Source organism: Equus caballus, chromosome 1 (genome assembly GCF_041296265.1).
Source record: "Equus caballus isolate H_3958 breed thoroughbred chromosome 1, TB-T2T, whole genome shotgun sequence".
Taxonomy (NCBI): Eukaryota; Metazoa; Chordata; class Mammalia; order Perissodactyla; family Equidae; genus Equus; species Equus caballus.
In genome coordinates this window covers 161,198,222-161,215,533 of record NC_091684.1, presented here as the reverse complement: position 1 = coordinate 161,215,533, position 17,312 = coordinate 161,198,222, and the positions used below count along the sequence as shown (strand labels likewise).

General features: G+C 50.4%; 1 protein-coding gene across 1 annotated transcript; it reads left to right on the top strand.

Moving 5' to 3' along the window:
• The first annotated feature begins 4,289 nt into the window (after positions 1-4,289).
• IVD (isovaleryl-CoA dehydrogenase) lies at positions 4,290-16,981 on the top strand. The gene is made up of 12 exons (XM_001503547.7): positions 4,290-4,774; positions 5,885-5,974; positions 6,190-6,241; positions 8,619-8,788; positions 9,497-9,590; positions 9,792-9,928; positions 11,155-11,251; positions 12,543-12,636; positions 13,104-13,185; positions 13,767-13,871; positions 13,982-14,054; positions 14,769-16,981. Exons 1-12 carry the CDS (start codon positions 4,502-4,504, stop codon positions 14,900-14,902), a joined length of 1,401 nt encoding a protein of 466 aa, XP_001503597.2. The 5' UTR covers positions 4,290-4,501; the 3' UTR covers positions 14,903-16,981.
• The last annotated feature ends 331 nt before the right edge of the window (positions 16,982-17,312 follow it).

Here is a 17,312-nt window from a genome sequence, read left to right as displayed (position 1 = left end):
TAAGTACTTAGGTCCTAACAACTTAGTAGGTATTTGAAAAAATAATACACATAAATCTAAAGAAAAAAGTATTTTTATTTCACTTTTAAATAACTACAATTATTTACCAGTGGGACACTGCTTAACGTCTCAAACCTTGGGATCAAATTGGACACTACCCCTTCCTTCTCTGTTTGACGCTGAAAGGAATGCTTTAATGTTGAAACTGATCTGCTTGGAGCTAGTAGTTCACATGTTGTCTTAAGAGATGTCAAGTGTCACTGTGATTCCCCCAAAAGTCTAAAATATCCGATGGCAGGCTGTGATTTTGCTGCCCAAGTGTGACTTACTTAGCTCATAGTCTGGGAACCAGAATCTAGGCAATAAGGAATCACTGACACATTTTGAACAGGCAGTCACCAAAATGAAGTTTAGAAAAATGAATCTGGCTTTTGTGTTAAAGATGGATGCAGGATTAAGAGGACAGAGTCAGGGACATCAAAAAAACATAGAAATCAATGGGGCTGGCCCATGGCCAAGTGGTTAAGTTCGCGTGCTCTGCTGCAGGCGGCCCAGTGTTTCGTTGGTTCAAATCCTGGGTGCGTACATGGCACTGCTCATCAAACCACGCTGAGGCAGCGTCCCACATGCCACAACTAGAAGGACCCACAATGGAGAATATACAACTATGTACCGGGGGGCTTTGGGGAGAAAAAGGAAAAAAATATAATCTTTAAAAAAAACAAAAAACATAGAAATCAAATGTGTTAGGGCCACGAAAGCAAAGATGAAAGTTGAAACACAAGAAAACTACAGGAATTAATTGATGGCATAAGCGTGTGGAGGGAAGGAATCTACATACTAGAGGTTTTGAACAAGGGTGACAGGATAATGTTGATGCAAATAATCCATAATTATAAATCAAAATTGGGATAAGTTTATCATGAGCCAGATCTGAGGAGTAGCCCAGGGCCTGCCTTCCCCAAGGAAGGAAGGGCACCAAAGAAGTGATGTGTACAGAGTATTTATATACCATCTTGGAACAAAGAGCATACATCACGTATGATAGGAATGGCCCTGTTACAATTGTCATGAGATTGCTGGCACAGCAGATTGGTGGTCACAAGGTGAGTACAGCAGGTGAGTAATTAATCCTTAGTTCAGGGAGAGATGCAGATCCTAAAGGAAACGCTGGTATGGGGGAGGGTACATCCCTATGTTTAGGGGCATCGTTCTTTGGGACATAGGAAATATTTAAAGCAGATGTACAATGCATGCTCAACAGGCCACATCAGGCCCTTTTGGAAAAACAAGGTCAGGCCGAATTAGTTTTAAGCAAAATGTTTTCCTCATACACTCCAATGTATCCTATTGCTTCTCATTTATTTATCAATAAGAATTGGTTGTAAGACTAGGATGTTAAAACTTCAGCTTGCAACCCATTCCCAGCCAGAGGGATCTCAGCCGGAATCCCAGCCTACCCACTAAAAAGTGGTCTTTGGCAAATTACTTCTCTCAGTCTAATTTCTTACCAGTAAAATAGAATACCTGTCTCGCTGCACCATTGTAAGAGAGAATATGTCCAGCACTTAACCCAGTGACTGGCAAAGGCACTCAAATCCTGATGGTGATGATTATTAAAGTTCAAAATTTATCTTGGCAAGTAATTCCCTTCATAATCTTGCCCTTAACTCCCATTACAGTGCTCGCTCTCACTCTCTTCTGTCTTTTGAATGTGTGTGTGTGTGTGTGTGAGGAAGATTGGCCCTGAGCTAACATCAGTTGCCAGTGTTCCTCCACTTTGTATGTGGGTTGCCTCCACAGCATGGCTGACAAGTGGTGGAGGTCTGCACCCAGGATCTCAACCCACGAACGTGGGCCACTGAAGCTGAGGGTGCCGGACTTAACCCCTATGCCATGGGGCTGGCCCTCTGTCTCTCCTTATGCCCTGATCTTACCATGTCTTTGCAAGCCTCAGCTATTCAACTTCCCTCTCAACTGGGAACTCTCAACTTTGACTTTTAGGCTCAAATTAAAACCATCTTAAAAAATAAAGCACCCACTCTCATCCCCTCTAGCTATCATCTGTTTTCCACTCAGTCAAATTTCTCAACCAGTGTTTCCACTCACTGTCCCCTTACCATTTCCATCTGGCTTAAAGGTAAAATCAATCATGAATTACCTGGAGTAGGCACATTTATAGAGACAGTAAAGTAGAGGCTGCCAAGAGCTAGGAGAAGTAATCATTTAGTAAGTACACAGAGTTCTGTTGGGTGTGATGAAAAAGCTCTGGAAATGGATAGTGGTGATGGTTGCACAATATTGTGAATGTACTTAAAGCCATGAAATTGTACACAAATATGGTTAAAATGGCAAGTTTTATGTACATTTTACTATAATTTTTAAATAAAATGTACTGAGGCTTAACGAAGTATACAAACCTTAAGTGTACAGGTCAATAAACTACTGGCCTTCTCCAGAGATGAGCACTATTCTGAAGGAAGTCACCATCTATGAGTATTGTCTTGAACGTCATATAAAAGGAATTGTCCATTTCATCATTGTCAAATGTATTGGCATGAATTGCTCAAAATATCCTATTTTTCATATCCATAGGATCTGAAGGCTGTCTTCTTTTTCCTTTTTGATACCAGTAATTTGCAATTTCTCCTTTTTTCTTGATCAGTCTTGTTAGTGGTTTATCAATTTTATGTTTTCTCTCTTGTACATCTCTCTATAATTTCTACTTGTATATGTATTATTCATCTCCATCGATAGTTTGGATTTTAACTTACTGTTCTTTTTCTAGTTTCTTAGAGTAGATAATTTCAATTTTTCTCTTGTCCTGTATATGCGTTGACAATTATAAATTCCCTTTCAGGCCAGATAGCTGCATCCCACAAGTTTTGCTATGTCACATTTCCATTATTTATCCTTCTGTTCAAAGTATTTTCTAATTTCCATTGTGATTTTTTCTTTCACCCGTGGATAATCTGGCTTCTTGTCTTATTACTCCACCAAAACAGTTCTCACTAAGGTCACCCACGACTTGCCTGTGGGTAAGTCCATTGGGCTTTTTCAGTCTTTGTTTTGGCTTTTAAGCAGCTGAGGACGCTATTAGCTACCTCAAAGTTTGGGCTCTTAGCTGTCACTGTGTTGAGTGTCTCCTGAGTGGTGGGTTTGGAGTCCTGGAGAGAGACATTCTACTCTGTTGGCTGAGCTGTGGCGCTTGAAAACGGGAGGTGGGAGCCAAGACACTGCGTAGGGTCTAGAAGGAGAACCTCTATTTGAAGTGTAGAGGGGACGCCTCTTCTCCACCTAAAGGAGACCGGTGATAGAGGCAGGGAGGTGAAGAGAATGCATTTCGCCCTAGACAAGCTTACAGAGCCTGGCTATTGTCTTAGCTGCATTTGAGACCTTGGACTAACAGGTGCTGTAAGAACAAATAGTATTGTTAAAATGCGATCTCCAGGCCGGCCTGGTGGCACAGTGGTTAAGTGCCAACGTTCTGCTTCTGGCAGCTGGGGTTCGCCGGTTCCAATCCTGGTGCCAACATGGCACCGCTTGGCACACCATGTTGTGGTAGGCGTCCCACATAATAAAGTAGAGGAAGATGGGCACAGATGTTAGCTCAGGGCCAGTCTTCCTCAGCAAAAAGAGGAGGATTGGCAGGAGATGTTAGCTCAGGGCTAATCTTCCTCAAAAAAAAAAAAAAAAAGCAATCTCCTTTATTCTTCCTAACAACCTTGCCTGGGTGGTATTGTTTTCATTTTATCGATGATGAGGTAGAGACTGAGAAGATCCAAGAAACGTGCCCCAAGTCCCACAGCTACATAGCGGGACTGCCAATCTCCATCCCTGGACTCGAGGCTAAACTCCCTGAGATGAACTGTTCAAGGGCACTGGCCCACCACAGAGGAGGAGGAAAACAGCGAAGCGGGGAAGGAGATGGAGGCTGAGTTCCATCCGCTCCTCCGTTTCCCCTCACACACCACTCTTCCTTTCCCGTCTCTCTGCCCGCTCCCCCCGCCCACCGCCCCCATTAAAAAGAAAAAAAAAAGTCCCGACTGCCGTTGTTATTGTACATTAAATAATTTGGAAGACAGCAACTCCTTAACCACCTCACTCTTACGTAACTCAAAAACAACAAACCCTGTTGCATAGTAAAGCAAATTTTACTGAGTTGTAATCAGTGTGTACACTAGAGCGAGCTTAGCTATCCCAGATTGCTTTAACAGTTTATTCCCAAACACTGAGCATTTGGGGAGTTTTCCGTTTGCTGTTTTAACACTTGCTTTCCCACAGAGAGAGACTTCTGCAGCTGCTCTGTCAACGCAGGGGACATATTACATCTTCGACTCAAAAAGGGAAGACACTTTTTCTGCTCTTCTACTTAAAGACCCAACCTAGAAAAGACGCTGCTGGGCGCGGACACTCAGCCCGCAGGGCGCCTGCCTGGGAGCGGTCGCCGCTGATTGGCCCGTGTCTGACCAAAGGCAGCGCGGCATTCAGGGAGCAGCGGATGGTGATAGGCTGCTGCAGACCCACCCCCTCGCCGACTGGGTGGCCACAGCGGAGCCGGGGATTGGTGGAGCGTGTGGGGCTGCCACACAGCCTCATCTGCCACCGGAGCAAGGCGGAGATGGCGACTGCAGCTCGGCTCCTGGGGCGGCGGGTGGCGAGCTGGAGGCTGCAGCCGCCGCGGCCGCCCCTCGCCGGCGTCGTTTCCCAGCGGGCCCACTCGCTGTTGCCCGTGGACGATGCGGTCAACGGGCTAAGCGAGGAGCAGAAGCAGGTAGGGAGCCTGACCCCCGTCCCGGCCCCAAGGTCTCCTGGCCCCGGCCTATCGCCCTGCTTGGTGGTCGCCTCGGCGCTCTGCTGGCCCGCGCCCACGCGGCCGCGGCGTGTGCCCAGCGGGCTAGGGGAACGCAGGGCGGGCGCGGGCCTCAGCTTCAGCTCTGCGGAGACAGCAAGGCCCGGCTGCCAGAGTTAGATGAGGAGGCAGAGACAGGAGAGCTGGGAGACCGGTGGTGTTCTGGTGGAGGATTGGCAGCCGCGCATTTCGCAACACGGCCCTCCGTCTGTCTGAAGTTCGCTTCCACCTGAACGCTGTGTAAGGCTATGGTTTTCAGAGCTGGTTAATCATCATCAGGGAATCTTTTTCGAATAAACACTTCGGGGTTTTGAAATGCACCGTATAATCTGCTTTAATTCTTCAACCCACTGGGTCAAAGCACAAAGTTGAACAAAAACCTGAAAGATGTTGCAAATAGAGCTGAACCAGAGCCTTCCTGGTCTGTCCCCCGGAAACGTGATTCTCCTGTGGCTCCAAGCAAGTGCCTGAGCCTCACGAACTCCAAAGCCCCATTTGGGTTTCTAGACAGCAAACAGAGCTTTGAATCTTCCCAGTTAGAAATAGTTCAATCCTGCTTCTCAGACTTTTCTGGCAGGAGGAGTTTCTAATCTGACTAATGGCTTTTAGCCGGAGGCTCAGAGACAGAAAGCACCCGACTCAAGCCAAGCCCTGAAGGGGGCGTGGCTGAAGGGAGAGAAAGGTAACTGGGGAAGACTGCAAGGGTGTACAGGGGTCGGCTCCTGCAGGGCTTTACAGGCCTGGGTAAGGAGCTTGTCTTCTAAGCATAATAAAAAGCCATAGGATGATTTTATGTAGGGAGGGTGACATTTAAAAAATAATCTTCAAGCTGTCTAGACTGAGGACCGTAAGAAAGGGGAGAGGACCATCTCTGAGGAAGCATAAACTAGTGGGGCCTCTAAGTTTCAGTCTGATGCTGTTTGGTGAGATTCCTTGTAGCCTGTTTCTTGAATGTGTACTCAGCATTGAAGGGGCTGTCTTCAGTGGCAACAATGTACTATTTCTGTGGCATCTGTCCACCTCTCCTTCTAGCTTCGTCAGACCATGGCTAGGTTCCTTCAGGAGCACCTAGCCCCCCAGGCCCACGAGATTGATCACAGCAACGAGTTCAAGAACCTTCGAGTGAGTCATGAAGCCCCCAGGGGGACAGTCTGGGAGCTGGGCTGGGAGTTGCACTGCTACCTGGAAGGGGTCACAGTCTTCTGGTAAATGAAAGCTCCCTGAGAACGCAGCCTTTCTGTGAAGCGTTGGGCTCTCCTTGCTCCAGACGTGCCAGGCTCCTGTGACTGGCTGCCTTCTTCTCACAGCTCACTGCACTCACTTCATTCTGTTGGCAGGAGTTTTGGAAGCAGCTGGGGAACCTGGGAGTCTTGGGCATCACAGCCCCTGGTGAGTATAGTTTCTTTCCCTAAAGAGAACTTTTCTTGCATGCCCTTGAAGACCATTCCCAAAAGAAGCAGGAAAGGAGGGGAAAGCTGGTGCTCACTGAGACCCAGAACTTCCTCCCTCTTGGACCTGAGAAAGCACCCATTGACTGTCAGCCCAGAGAAGAATATATTCTTCTGTTTCTTTAGGCAGTGACAAGAAGGCAAAGGGATCGGGCCAGTGTGACTCACTTAGATCAGGATCACCCAGACTCTTGAACACTGCATGATCACTAAGTTACTCCAGGTGATTTGGGGAGTTTAGAAAACACTCCATATCATGCAGCTGTCTTAGTACCTTGTCTTTCTGTCTCCCCTAATCCCTAAGCTCTGACCTACCAGTAGCATCTAAGCAGGACCTCTCAGGACAGGTGTGTCCTTATGGGGACTTCCTGTGTCCCCTGCCCACAGCTTGGCCCTGGAGCTCATCTGGGAGTGGATGGTGGCATGTGGGAGAGGGACGCCTGTCTGAGCCTCCACATGAGGTGGCCAGATGATGTGTTTGATAGGCTCTCCCTAGGCCTGCTCCGTGTCCCCCGTGGGTCTTACTGCTTATTTCTAGGAAGAGGGCAGGCAGCTGGTAGGCTCTGGTTTGGATGTTGGCCTCTGAAGGAGAGTCCCAGCCTAGCTTGCAGTGGCTGGTAAAGAGATGAGCCTGTGTCTTCACCAGCCAAAGCATGGGTGGCCCACCTGCTCCGGCTTGTATTCATTGGGCATTGGCACAGAGGTGGAATACAATACACTTATACTCACTTCTTCCCCCTCACCACTTAGAGACAGTTCGTGGGATCCAAGCTGATCATAGAAAGTTACATCATGAGTAATGATAAAAAGAAACCACTTAAAAATTAATTTAGACCATCTTAACGTAAAATGGTAGGGGGACAGGCCACTAGGAACTCCCAAACAAGACTCTTCCTTCCACTGTGTTTTGGGGGTTTATGAACCCCCATAGAGAATAGACTTCTGAATCAGCTGGTATTTAATGGAAGAAAGAGACAGAAATCAGATGAAAAACCTTCCAAGGGAAAACCGTGAAAACAAAGCCAGATATGAGTTCTGGTTCCTGCATGGTTGTCCCCGGGGTTGTTTCCAATGTCACCTGCCTGTCGGCTTGCCTTCCTGGAATTGCAGGGGTCGAGCCAACCTTTCCCTAGAGCCCAGGATAAGCCTGACTTCTTGGTCAGAGTGCCTGCGTGCAGAGGGTCTTGCCAGGGTTTACCCAAACAGCGGGCCAGAGGGTGGGACCAGATGACCCAGCCACTTGGGTTTTGGATCTGCTGCCAAGGAAAAGCCACATTTTTATGAGGAGTTCTGAGATTCCCTACCAGCATCTCTTCTGCCCTCTGCTGTACTGCCCACCAGCTTTTCTCTTGGGCTGTCGCTCTCCTGTCCCCTGTTACTAGTCCTGCTTTTTTTTTTTTTAACTTTTAAAATTGAGATATAATTGACATATAACATTGTGTGAATTAAAAGTGTTGATTTGATAGTCCTGCTTCTTTAGATCCAAACCTATGCCACGAAAATCTCACCTTCCTCGGACCTTTTTTTTTTCTTTCAGTTATTTTATTGAGGTCATAATGGTTTATAACATTGTATAATTTCAGGTGTACATTTTTATTGATCAGTTTCTGTAGAGACTGCATCATGCTCACCACCAATAGTCTAATTTTGGTCAGTCACCATACATATGTGCCTCTTTACCCCTTTCACCCACCCCGCAACCCCTGCCCCTCTGGTAACCACTAATTTTTCTCTTTGTTCATTTGTTTGTTTATCATCCACATATGAGTGAAATCATGCGGTGTCTGTCTTTCTCCATCTGGCTTATTTTGCTTAACATCATACCCTCAAAGTCCGTCCATGTTGTTGCCAATGGGACGATTTTGTCTTTTTTACAGCCCCTCAAGCCTTTTGCACACACATCCTTTGCTCTTTATCTATTCTTAGTGCTTTGACCCTCCCTCCCTCTTTCTGTTTCTTAGTTAAAGTCCAGGTCCTCTTTCTTCATGTATTCATCTGCCTGTGCATTTCTGCAGCTTTCCAAATAGTGGGTACTCCAGTCCTCTTGTCTTCATCAAGAGGTCTTTCTGGGCTAAAACACGAGTTGCAATGACTCTTTTCCGAACCACATCTCAGCTGACCTGAGGCAACAGACAAAATTAGTTCTGTTAGCTTGTAAACAGAGTCCCTGGCATTAGCCTGTTGACATTGCTAAAGGGAACTTGGAATAGGTGCTACAAGGTATTCCTCTGCAGCTAAAATAAATGTAAGATTCCTACCAATGGCCTAATTTAATCTGGGCTGCCTTTCCCACTCCTCTGCACCCCCTCCGCTCCCAGTTCAGTATGGCGGCTCTGGCTTGGGCTACCTGGAGCATGTGTTGGTGATGGAGGAGATATCCCGAGCCTCTGGAGCAGTGGGACTCAGTTACGGTGCCCACTCGAACCTCTGCCTCAACCAAATTGTGCGCAATGGAAATGAGGCCCAGAAGGAGAAGTACCTCCCCAAGGTGAGGATGGGAATGGAGAAACACAGGCCGATCTCATGGTACAACCACCAACCTTGAAGCACCCTCCCCTGTTGGCGAGGGCTGGGCAGACTTGCTTTCCGTAGCATGCTACCCTGACCCAGCTGTGGTTAGGAAGGGGTCAGGGATTTGCTTTAAAATATTTCAGTCCAAAAAAATGAGGGGCCAGCCCCATGGCTGAGTGGTTAAGTTCACGTGCTCTGCTTCGGCGGCCCAGGGTTTCACCGGTTCGGATCCTGGGCGCGGACATGGCACCACTGGTCAGGCCATGCTGAGGCAGCGTGCCACATGCCACAACTAGAAGGACGCACAACTAAAATATACAGCTATGTACTGGGGGGATTTGGGGAGGGAAAAAAAGAAGAATGGTAACTGTTGTTAGCTCAGATGCCAATCTTTAAAAGAAGAATTAAAAATAGGGCCAGAACTCCTAAGTTGGTCACTGGACAATATTTGCAGAGCACTTTAAAAAACAGAAAGACTAGGACTTGCTTCCCTTGCAAAGAGAATGGAAAAAAGAGAGAGATTTTCAGGCTCGTAGATATTGGGCTTCTTTTCCAGGACTTTACCAATATCCTGGTCTGAGAGAGCAGTTTGAAGAGGTGTCATGTGAACAGGCAAGAAGCAGTCTTGCCTGTTCCTGTAGGGTTCTGAGGTCATAACCAGGCCCTTTGGGGGTTTTCCTTGCAGCTGATCAGCGGTGAACACATCGGAGCCCTGGCCATGAGTGAGCCCAATGCCGGCTCTGATGTTGTCTCCATGAAGCTAAAAGCAGAAAAAAAAGGTGAGGCTCCTCTTGACTTGGGAGCTGAAATGGACAGAGTGACCAACCTTCTCAGGGTGAGGGAGCAGTAACTAGGGCCTTGGCTGGGTTTCCAGAACTGTTTACCAGCTGAGAAGCTCCTTGCTCAGCAGCAGGTCTGTGGACTGGCTGGCTGAGATGGGCTGACACAGTTTGAGCAAATAGCCAACTTCCTGTTCTCAGGAGATCACTACATCCTGAATGGCAACAAGTTCTGGATCACCAATGGCCCCGATGCTGACATCCTTATTGTCTATGCCAAGACAGATCTGGCTGCTGTGCCACCTTCTCGGGGCATCACGGCCTTCATCGTTGAGAAGGTGAGTGGAAGGCAGTGCACAGTGGGAGGCAGAAGAGCAGACTGAAAGGAGCGTGGCCAAAAAGTGGACGCCAGGGAGGATGGGTCGAGTCTGAGGACTATGGAGCTGTCCACGGAGTCAGGCCACACCAAAAGGTCCAGGAAGATGAGGACTGAAAAGAGGCAACTGGATTTGACAATCAGGACGTCCCTGGTGGACGTGGTGAGAGCAGCTATAGGAGACTGAGGTGTGAGTGGGAATGCAAGTGGTGACTGACTGAAGATGGCACCTTTCAGATCTTGACACTAAAAGCAGGAGAGAGAGCGAGCAGGAGTTAGAACAAGAAGTTAGGAGTTTGAGTTTGCTTTTAGGAATTGGAGAGGGCTGTGCAAATGTTTTGGTAAAGACAAAGGAAAATAAGGGAGGGAGAAATTGAGATGTGTGGGAGCGAATGAGCTGCAGGAGAAGAGGTAAGGCTGGGTTGGGGTATGGTGGAGGAACCACCTGCCTAATGACGGTGACAAAGAAGCCAGGTCACCTGTGAGGGTGGGGACCACAGGAGATGGGGAGCTGGTAGAGTTTCATGACGGAGTGACATAAAGGTTTGTCATACCCTCTAGAGGGAGAGGGGGAGATTAGCTGACTAGGATTAGGGGACAAGAAAAGTGAGTAGCCCGAAGGGCCCGGCTGAGATTAGAAGTCTGCAGGTTGTGTAGTGGCGGGGCGTCAGCCAGGCGAGAGGGGAGCAGCATGTGCCTGCACTCTCCTGGGCACCTGCCAATGCAGGCTGCACCTGATTAGTCAGGTCAGAGCACGCAGGTGGTGGAATTGATCCCAGGTGGGACTCAATTAGGTACAGATGGCAGAGGAACAAGGGGGCAAAGGAATTGAGGGGGCTGGTGAGAGTGTCTTGGAACTGATTTCCCCTGAGGAAAGGAAACAAAACCAGGAGGAGTCAGGAGGGCCCCAGGGATTGGCGTTTCACTGAGAAAGAACTGCTCCTGTGAGAAGTGGGGAGGACGCAAGCCAGCCACAGAGGGGGCTGGGGTCAGGGTCGGGGGTCAGGCCTGGAGCTTCCAGAAGTGGAGCAGTCACATACAGAGTCAGGGCCCTGGGAGCAGGGTTTCCAGTGTACCATGCAAGTACGGGGACTTGATGGGAAGGTGAGCATTTCCCAGGGGTCTCCTCTTCTCTGGATCCCCTTGGGGGCTGGTCTGTGATCAGGGCCACCTTTTGTTCCTGTAAAGGATATGCCCGGCTTCAGCACCTCCAAGAAGCTGGACAAGCTGGGGATGCGAGGCTCTAACACCTGTGAGCTGATCTTTGAGGACTGCAAGGTTCCTGGTGAGTCCCTGAGAATGGGGGAGCCCCTGTCCCCACTTCTTCACAAGCTGAGAAAGGCCCATCTCTGGGTCAGAGAGGCTCGCCACTGCTAGCTTGCCAATGACATGTGGCCTAGATGGTGGGCCTGCCACTGCTGTACTTGCCCGCTGGCCCCTCCGTGTGGGACTCGGGCTGCTGGGCAGCTGTCCTTCCTGGCCAGAGCCATGCAGCTGTCCACTTGACTGTGGCTGCGATGAGGGTGTGTTTCCTGCGGGGATAACACACTGTGCCTGGGCTTTGGATTCTAGGAGCTGGAGTAGAAAGGGAATATCTGCCCTCCCCCACTAATGTCCTTCTGACTTCTGCGTTAGAGCATTTCCCATACAGCCTGAGTGAGGTATTCACTGATGATGCAAGAAAACAATCCGAAGAAATGGATAGAAGCCAGACTCAGTGAAGGGAAGGCAATTCAGTTTGAGTATTTTTCTCAGTAGAACTGAAAATGTGACACCTCATGAGAGAGCCAGCACACTGCCATGTGCTAATGAGACCAAGGGCATAGATCTAATAATCACCAACTAGGTTTGCTCCACACTGCAGCCATAGACCATTCCTCTCCTCTGTGATTTGCCAAGAAAAGTGTGCCTTGGTTACAAGGAGCACCTAGGGAGGGGGTCAGTACAGATCCTTCTTTGTCAGCGGGAGAAAACTCCGCTATCATTACAAGCAGGTTAGTGGTGTCAACTCTTTGTACTCAGCTTCCTGCTCACACCTCCCAAGGCTGTCCAGTGTCCTGGCTTCCAGGGTGGAGAGATGCTCAGCAGTTTCTGTCACTAACACTGAATGGCCCACCTCCTGGACAAAGACTCTTTAATGGACCACCTTGGTGGGGGAGGGCAAGGGGGTGATATTGGACCAACGCAGACTCCACCCGGGGGACAAAGTAATTTTCTGGTTCCTTTATGGGCACAGGGAAGGGTTGGACGACTTCTAGACCAAATTAGCTTTTCTTCTTTCCTATCCAAGGCAGTTGAAGAAGAGAAAGAGATGATCTAAGGATCGGGCCTTCATGTCTGGTCTTGCAGATGATGTGTGTGGGGGTGGGGAGCGGGGCGTAGCCTCCCTCCAAGCTCCACTTAATGACTGTAAGTGGTGAACTCCGTCCTTTTCTCTCACCTGGAACCCCAGCTGAAGGTCAGGTGACAGATTTTAGTGCTTGTGTGAGAGCCACAGTACCAAACCTAGTAGCTTTGCTAAAAGTGAAGAGGCTCTGGACAGCCGTCTTCCCTCTGACCAGCACTTTTCCTGGCAGCTACCAACATCCTGGGCCATCCAAGTAAGGGCGTCTACGTGCTGATGAGTGGGTTGGACCTGGAACGGCTAGTGCTGGCTGGTGGGCCCCTCGGGTGAGTGTGAGGCTCAGCAGGGAGCTGAGCTTTTGTCCTCCTTGGCAGGTGGTGCCACTGCAGCTTTCCCCTTAGGGGCCAATGGGAGCTGCCTCCTGGCCAGTGTACCTTCTCTCCTGGAAAGCAAATGAACCTCCTCCTCCCATGTGAAGAGAAATGTCACTAAGTGACTGACAGAAGGCCCGGGAAGCAATACGGCTTAGTAACTCCACCTGTGAAACCACACAGCCCAGGCTCTGAGGCCCTTCTACACGGGGGTCCTGCCACTCTGTCTGGTTTTAGGGGAAGGGGCACAAGTCCTGGGCAGTCAGTGCAGTGACTGAGCAGGGGTAACCAGAGTCCTCACACTCCTTTACTCCTCCCTGGGACTCTGGTACCTTGTCTCTCCAAGCTGTCCCCCTGGCCTTTCCACCTGGCAGTAGGGGGACAGTGAGGCACCTCCTCAGTGTCTTTCTCCTTTCGGGCAGGCTCATGCAGGCCGTCCTCGACCACAGCATTCCCTACCTGCACACGAGGGAAGCCTTTGGCCAGAAGATTGGCCACTTCCAAGTGAGTAGATCGCTTTTGTTGAAATGGACTCTTTGATGGGGTTCAAATTTGTTTAACAAATGAGTAAACAGGGCACGTGCTGTGGGGCATTTACTGCCCTTCACCGGCAAAATGGGTTTGAATGCTTGGAATGCAAGCTTCTTTAGCATGCCACCTGGCTTTGGAAGTTGTCAGGAAGTTCATCCCCTGTCACCTCACTTCCTGTTTGAGATGAATGAACCAGGCCTCCTTAAGGTTGGAGAGTGAAGTGTGCAGCCTGTGGGGAGGTCTGGGGAAAGGGAGCCGCATTTCTAGTCATACTTTCTGGGCTAAAGTCACCACAGGACGTTAATCAGGGCTGTGGTGGCTGGAGGGCCATTTCAGGGGGCAGTGTCCACAGTGCAATGGCAGTTCTGTGGCCTTAACTCCAGGCCCACTACCATCTTTGCCATCCTGGACAAGTCCTTTCTCCTCTCTGTGCCCTGGTGTCCCCATTCCTGGCTGTCAGGGTGCTACTGCAGACCTGCTTTTGGTACCTGGGGAGAGTGTCTGAGAGCAGTGTGGCTCCAGCATGCTGACCTGGGATCTCTCTTTGTGCCCAGCTGATGCAGGGGAAGATGGCTGACATGTACACGCGCCTCATGGCATGTCGGCAGTACGTCTACAACGTCGCCAAAGCCTGTGATGAGGGCCACTGCACCTCCAAGGTAAGGCCCGGCGCCTGAGGAGGGAGAGCGGGGACAGCGGGCTGGGGCTGGGCCTCGCTCTCTGCGTGGCCCCCTGCAGGGCCCTGCTGACCCGGAGCCGGCTCCTGCAGGACTGCGCAGGGGTGATTCTTTACTCAGCCGAGTGCGCCACACAGGTCGCCCTGGACGGCATTCAGTGTTTCGGTGAGTGGCCCCCACTGCCCACTCCCAGGCCTCCCTTGCTCCCAGAGCCCGTGGCTGCCTCCAGAAAGAGATTTCCTCTTCACTCCTCACCCTGGGCTTCAGCTGGCTGCAGCTCAGCTGACACCTTAGGCTCCCTCTGCCCTAGTTACTTGGAGGCCATGGAAAAGCAAAGGAGAAAACTGCTAGAGGCCACAAGTTGCTACTCCTGTCAGCAGTGCTCCCTCCCATGCTCCCCGCCTGGTCCTGTGGACACTGGGAAAGGAGGAGGGAGAGATGCCCCAGAGGTGGGACAGCCTTGTTTCAAGGCTGGGCAGTGGTTAAGAGCACAGACTCCAGCCACACGGCCTAGGTTTGAATCCTGGCTCTACTACTGACTGGCTTTGTGACTTGTGCAATGACTTAACCTCTCGGGCTGGCACCCAGGAAGTGCCGTGCAGTATTTTCTTGTCCCCCTTCTCCACATCTGCCAGTGGTTCTCCCCCACTTTGCCTATCATCCTCAGGCACAGGATGGCCTTCCCACCCCTCGTCCACCCTACCCCCAGCTAGGTGTTCCTCACACCCTGCCTCCCCCACCCCCTGCTGCTTCTCTTTGACTGGCACCCCCTCCTCTGGCCTCTTTCTATCTACTTGGCCTTCTGTTTGCTTTCCTTGCTTTGCCCAGTGCCCATCACTGTTCCTGTTGTCTTCTTCTCCGCCCAAACCCCGGCTGCAGGTGCCAATGGCTACATCAATGACTTTCCCATGGGCCGCTTTCTGCGAGATGCCAAACTGTATGAGATTGGGGCCGGGACCAGTGAGGTGAGGAGGCTGGTCATCGGCAGAGCCTTCAACACAGACTTCCGCTAACCCCAAGACCCTTCAGCCACTTTTCCCAGCACCTAGAGGCCTTTCTTTGGAAGTAGGGATGTGGCAGTTCTCCCCTGCCCGAGGCTGGCCTGGCTGCTCAGCTGCCTTTTTTTTTTGTTTGGAAGATCTGCCCTGAGCTAACATCTGTTGCCAATCTTCGTCTTTTTACTTGAGGAGGATTGTCGCTGAGCTAACGTCTGTGCCAGTCCTCCTCTGCTTGGTATATGGGATGCCACCTCAGCATGGCTTGATGAGCAGTGTGTACGTCTGGGCCCGAGATCCAAACCTGTGAACCCCAGGCCCAACATGAACTCAACCACTACGCCACCAGGCTGGCCCCATCACCTGCCCTCCTTGCATCAGCCTCCTGGCCTCTGCATGAGGTTGAGTTCTCCACAATGGCTGCCAAGTCCTGTGGGCCTCAGAGCCAAGCCAGCCAGCCAGCCCAGGAAAAGCATTCAGTGGCTTAATACGGACTCAGAAGGAAGCATACTGGCTTTTCTGGGGCTCATTGGGAGGGCTTTGGTGACTCTCTGTCCTCGCTTTCTAACTTCCAAGGCTGATGCCCCCACCTCCCAAGCCAGGCACCTTGGGGGCAGATAGGTGGCTACCCCTTTTTCTAGGGTGAGTCTCTGGCAAGGAGCCCTCTGCTCAAGTACACCAGAAGCATCACGCCTCTCCATTTATTCGAACTTAGTAGGCTCTTTTCTTTCTGGGGGAAAAAAAACCCCAAACCTAGCCTTCATTTCTGCTGATTTCTAGAGGCATCAGCTCCCAGCAGCTTGTGAGCAGGCACCCACTCTGCAGCAGCCCCTCCATCTTTCCAGGGCTTCACTCTTTAGGGCTGAAATCCCTAAATCCCGCCATGTCGGGGTGGAGTCTGGGAAGAGGCATCTCAGAACACCTGCACCACCCAGAGTCCACGGTGAGGCAGAGGTTAGCGTGCTTGAAAAAGATGACTCGACACTGGCCTCCATGGCAGCACTCTGAGCCCTTCACTGCTCTGTCACTGCCACCCTCCAGTCCTGACCATGTGACAGCCCACAGCTGACTAGGCAGCAGGCCTGGGTTGGCTGGCTCACCTCCAGCCAAGGCTGCCTGCGTACATTTCTGTGGACACCCTATGGCTAATTTTGTTACAGCTGCACAGCGGCTGCTGCCATCTTGTATTAAACGTATTATGAAGTAAACCCACCTGCTTCGAAGCTGGTGTTTTGGAGGAAGAGCAGTGTACTTGCTGCTGCCTCCCGTCTGGCTCCAGCCCCATGTCCTTAGAGAGTGGCTGGTCCAGATCCTGTTTCTGCCCTCCAGCCTGCTCATTGGTGATGGACGACAAGGGGATGGACTCAGTGCTTAGGATAGAGGGGGTCTCAGCCTTCCTGTCCCAGATCTCCTGGTGATTTTTAAGGGAAGGAGGGAGCGCAGAGTGGTAAGTCTTGGAGCCAGAAGGAAGCTCATAAATTTCTGGAAACCACCCCATGTTTTTTAAAAGATCAAGACAATTTGATTTTCCCAAGGTCAGAAGTGAAGCCAAGATCCAGATCAGCAGAAATGGGGCTTCTGAGGATGCCAGCCTGGGGCCCCACTGCATAGCCGCCTGGATGGAGCATGGTCGGAGGGGAACAGGTTTGGGTTTTCCCACAGCATCCAAGTTCCTTAAAAGAGAACTGGTTTTCTTGGCTCTCGGCCCAGCAGTGCCTGTTCCGACTTCTGGTCCTGGCCTGTAGCCAAGTGCCATTCCCAGCCTGACACGTGAGACAGGTGGAGCTTGCGCTTCACCAATCCCAGCCCAGTTCCACACTGAGGGAAGACCAAGGGCTTGTGGCACTGTCCCTTCACTTCCTCACCCTGCCTTTGCTATGTTGGAGATGAATGTGGCTGAAATGGTGGTCTTGCTGGGTTTAAAGTGCAGCCGGAACGACTAGCCCAGAGACGTTCAGAATATGACCAAATGGAATGTTTCGTCCAGTCAGTGTGGGTTACAGAGCCCTACCACCAACTTGAGGAGAAAGTGCTTGTCTTCCCGATGTTACATGTGAAATAAAAGAGAAGTGTTTTAAATAAAGCCAAAAAAGAAAAGTGTAGCCTGAGTCATAAATGGAAGAGCCAGGGGGGTATTTCCACTTTGGTTCTTGTGGGAGCTCTTGGTTGTTCATATCCGTTGTGCAATGCTACAGCGCCAGCTGCCAGCCCGGCTCCTTCCTCTCATTCCACTCCAATTTTAGTCGAGTCAGCTATCAGTCCGGCTCCCCTGTTGACTACCATACCATTCTTTGTTTTCCTACTGCTTGCCCTGTGGAATGGCAACAGAAGCTCTGGGCACACCCTTTACCAGAATGCGGCAGCCTGTAAAAAATGCTGGTTCCAAGAAGAGCCCCTAATCACACCTCCAGGGGTAATTCTGAGGACA

Excerpts from the sequence above, each read along its gene's own strand:
- IVD (XM_001503547.7), top strand. The coding sequence starts at position 4,502 with ATGGTGATAGGCTGCTGCAGACCCACCCCCTCGCCGACTGGGTGGCCA. Across the intron at positions 8,789-9,496 it reads AGGAGAAGTACCTCCCCAAG|CTGATCAGCGGTGAACACAT; the intron begins GTGAGGATGGGA and ends TTTTCCTTGCAG. Across the intron at positions 13,872-13,981 it reads AGGGCCACTGCACCTCCAAG|GACTGCGCAGGGGTGATTCT; the intron begins GTAAGGCCCGGC and ends CGGCTCCTGCAG.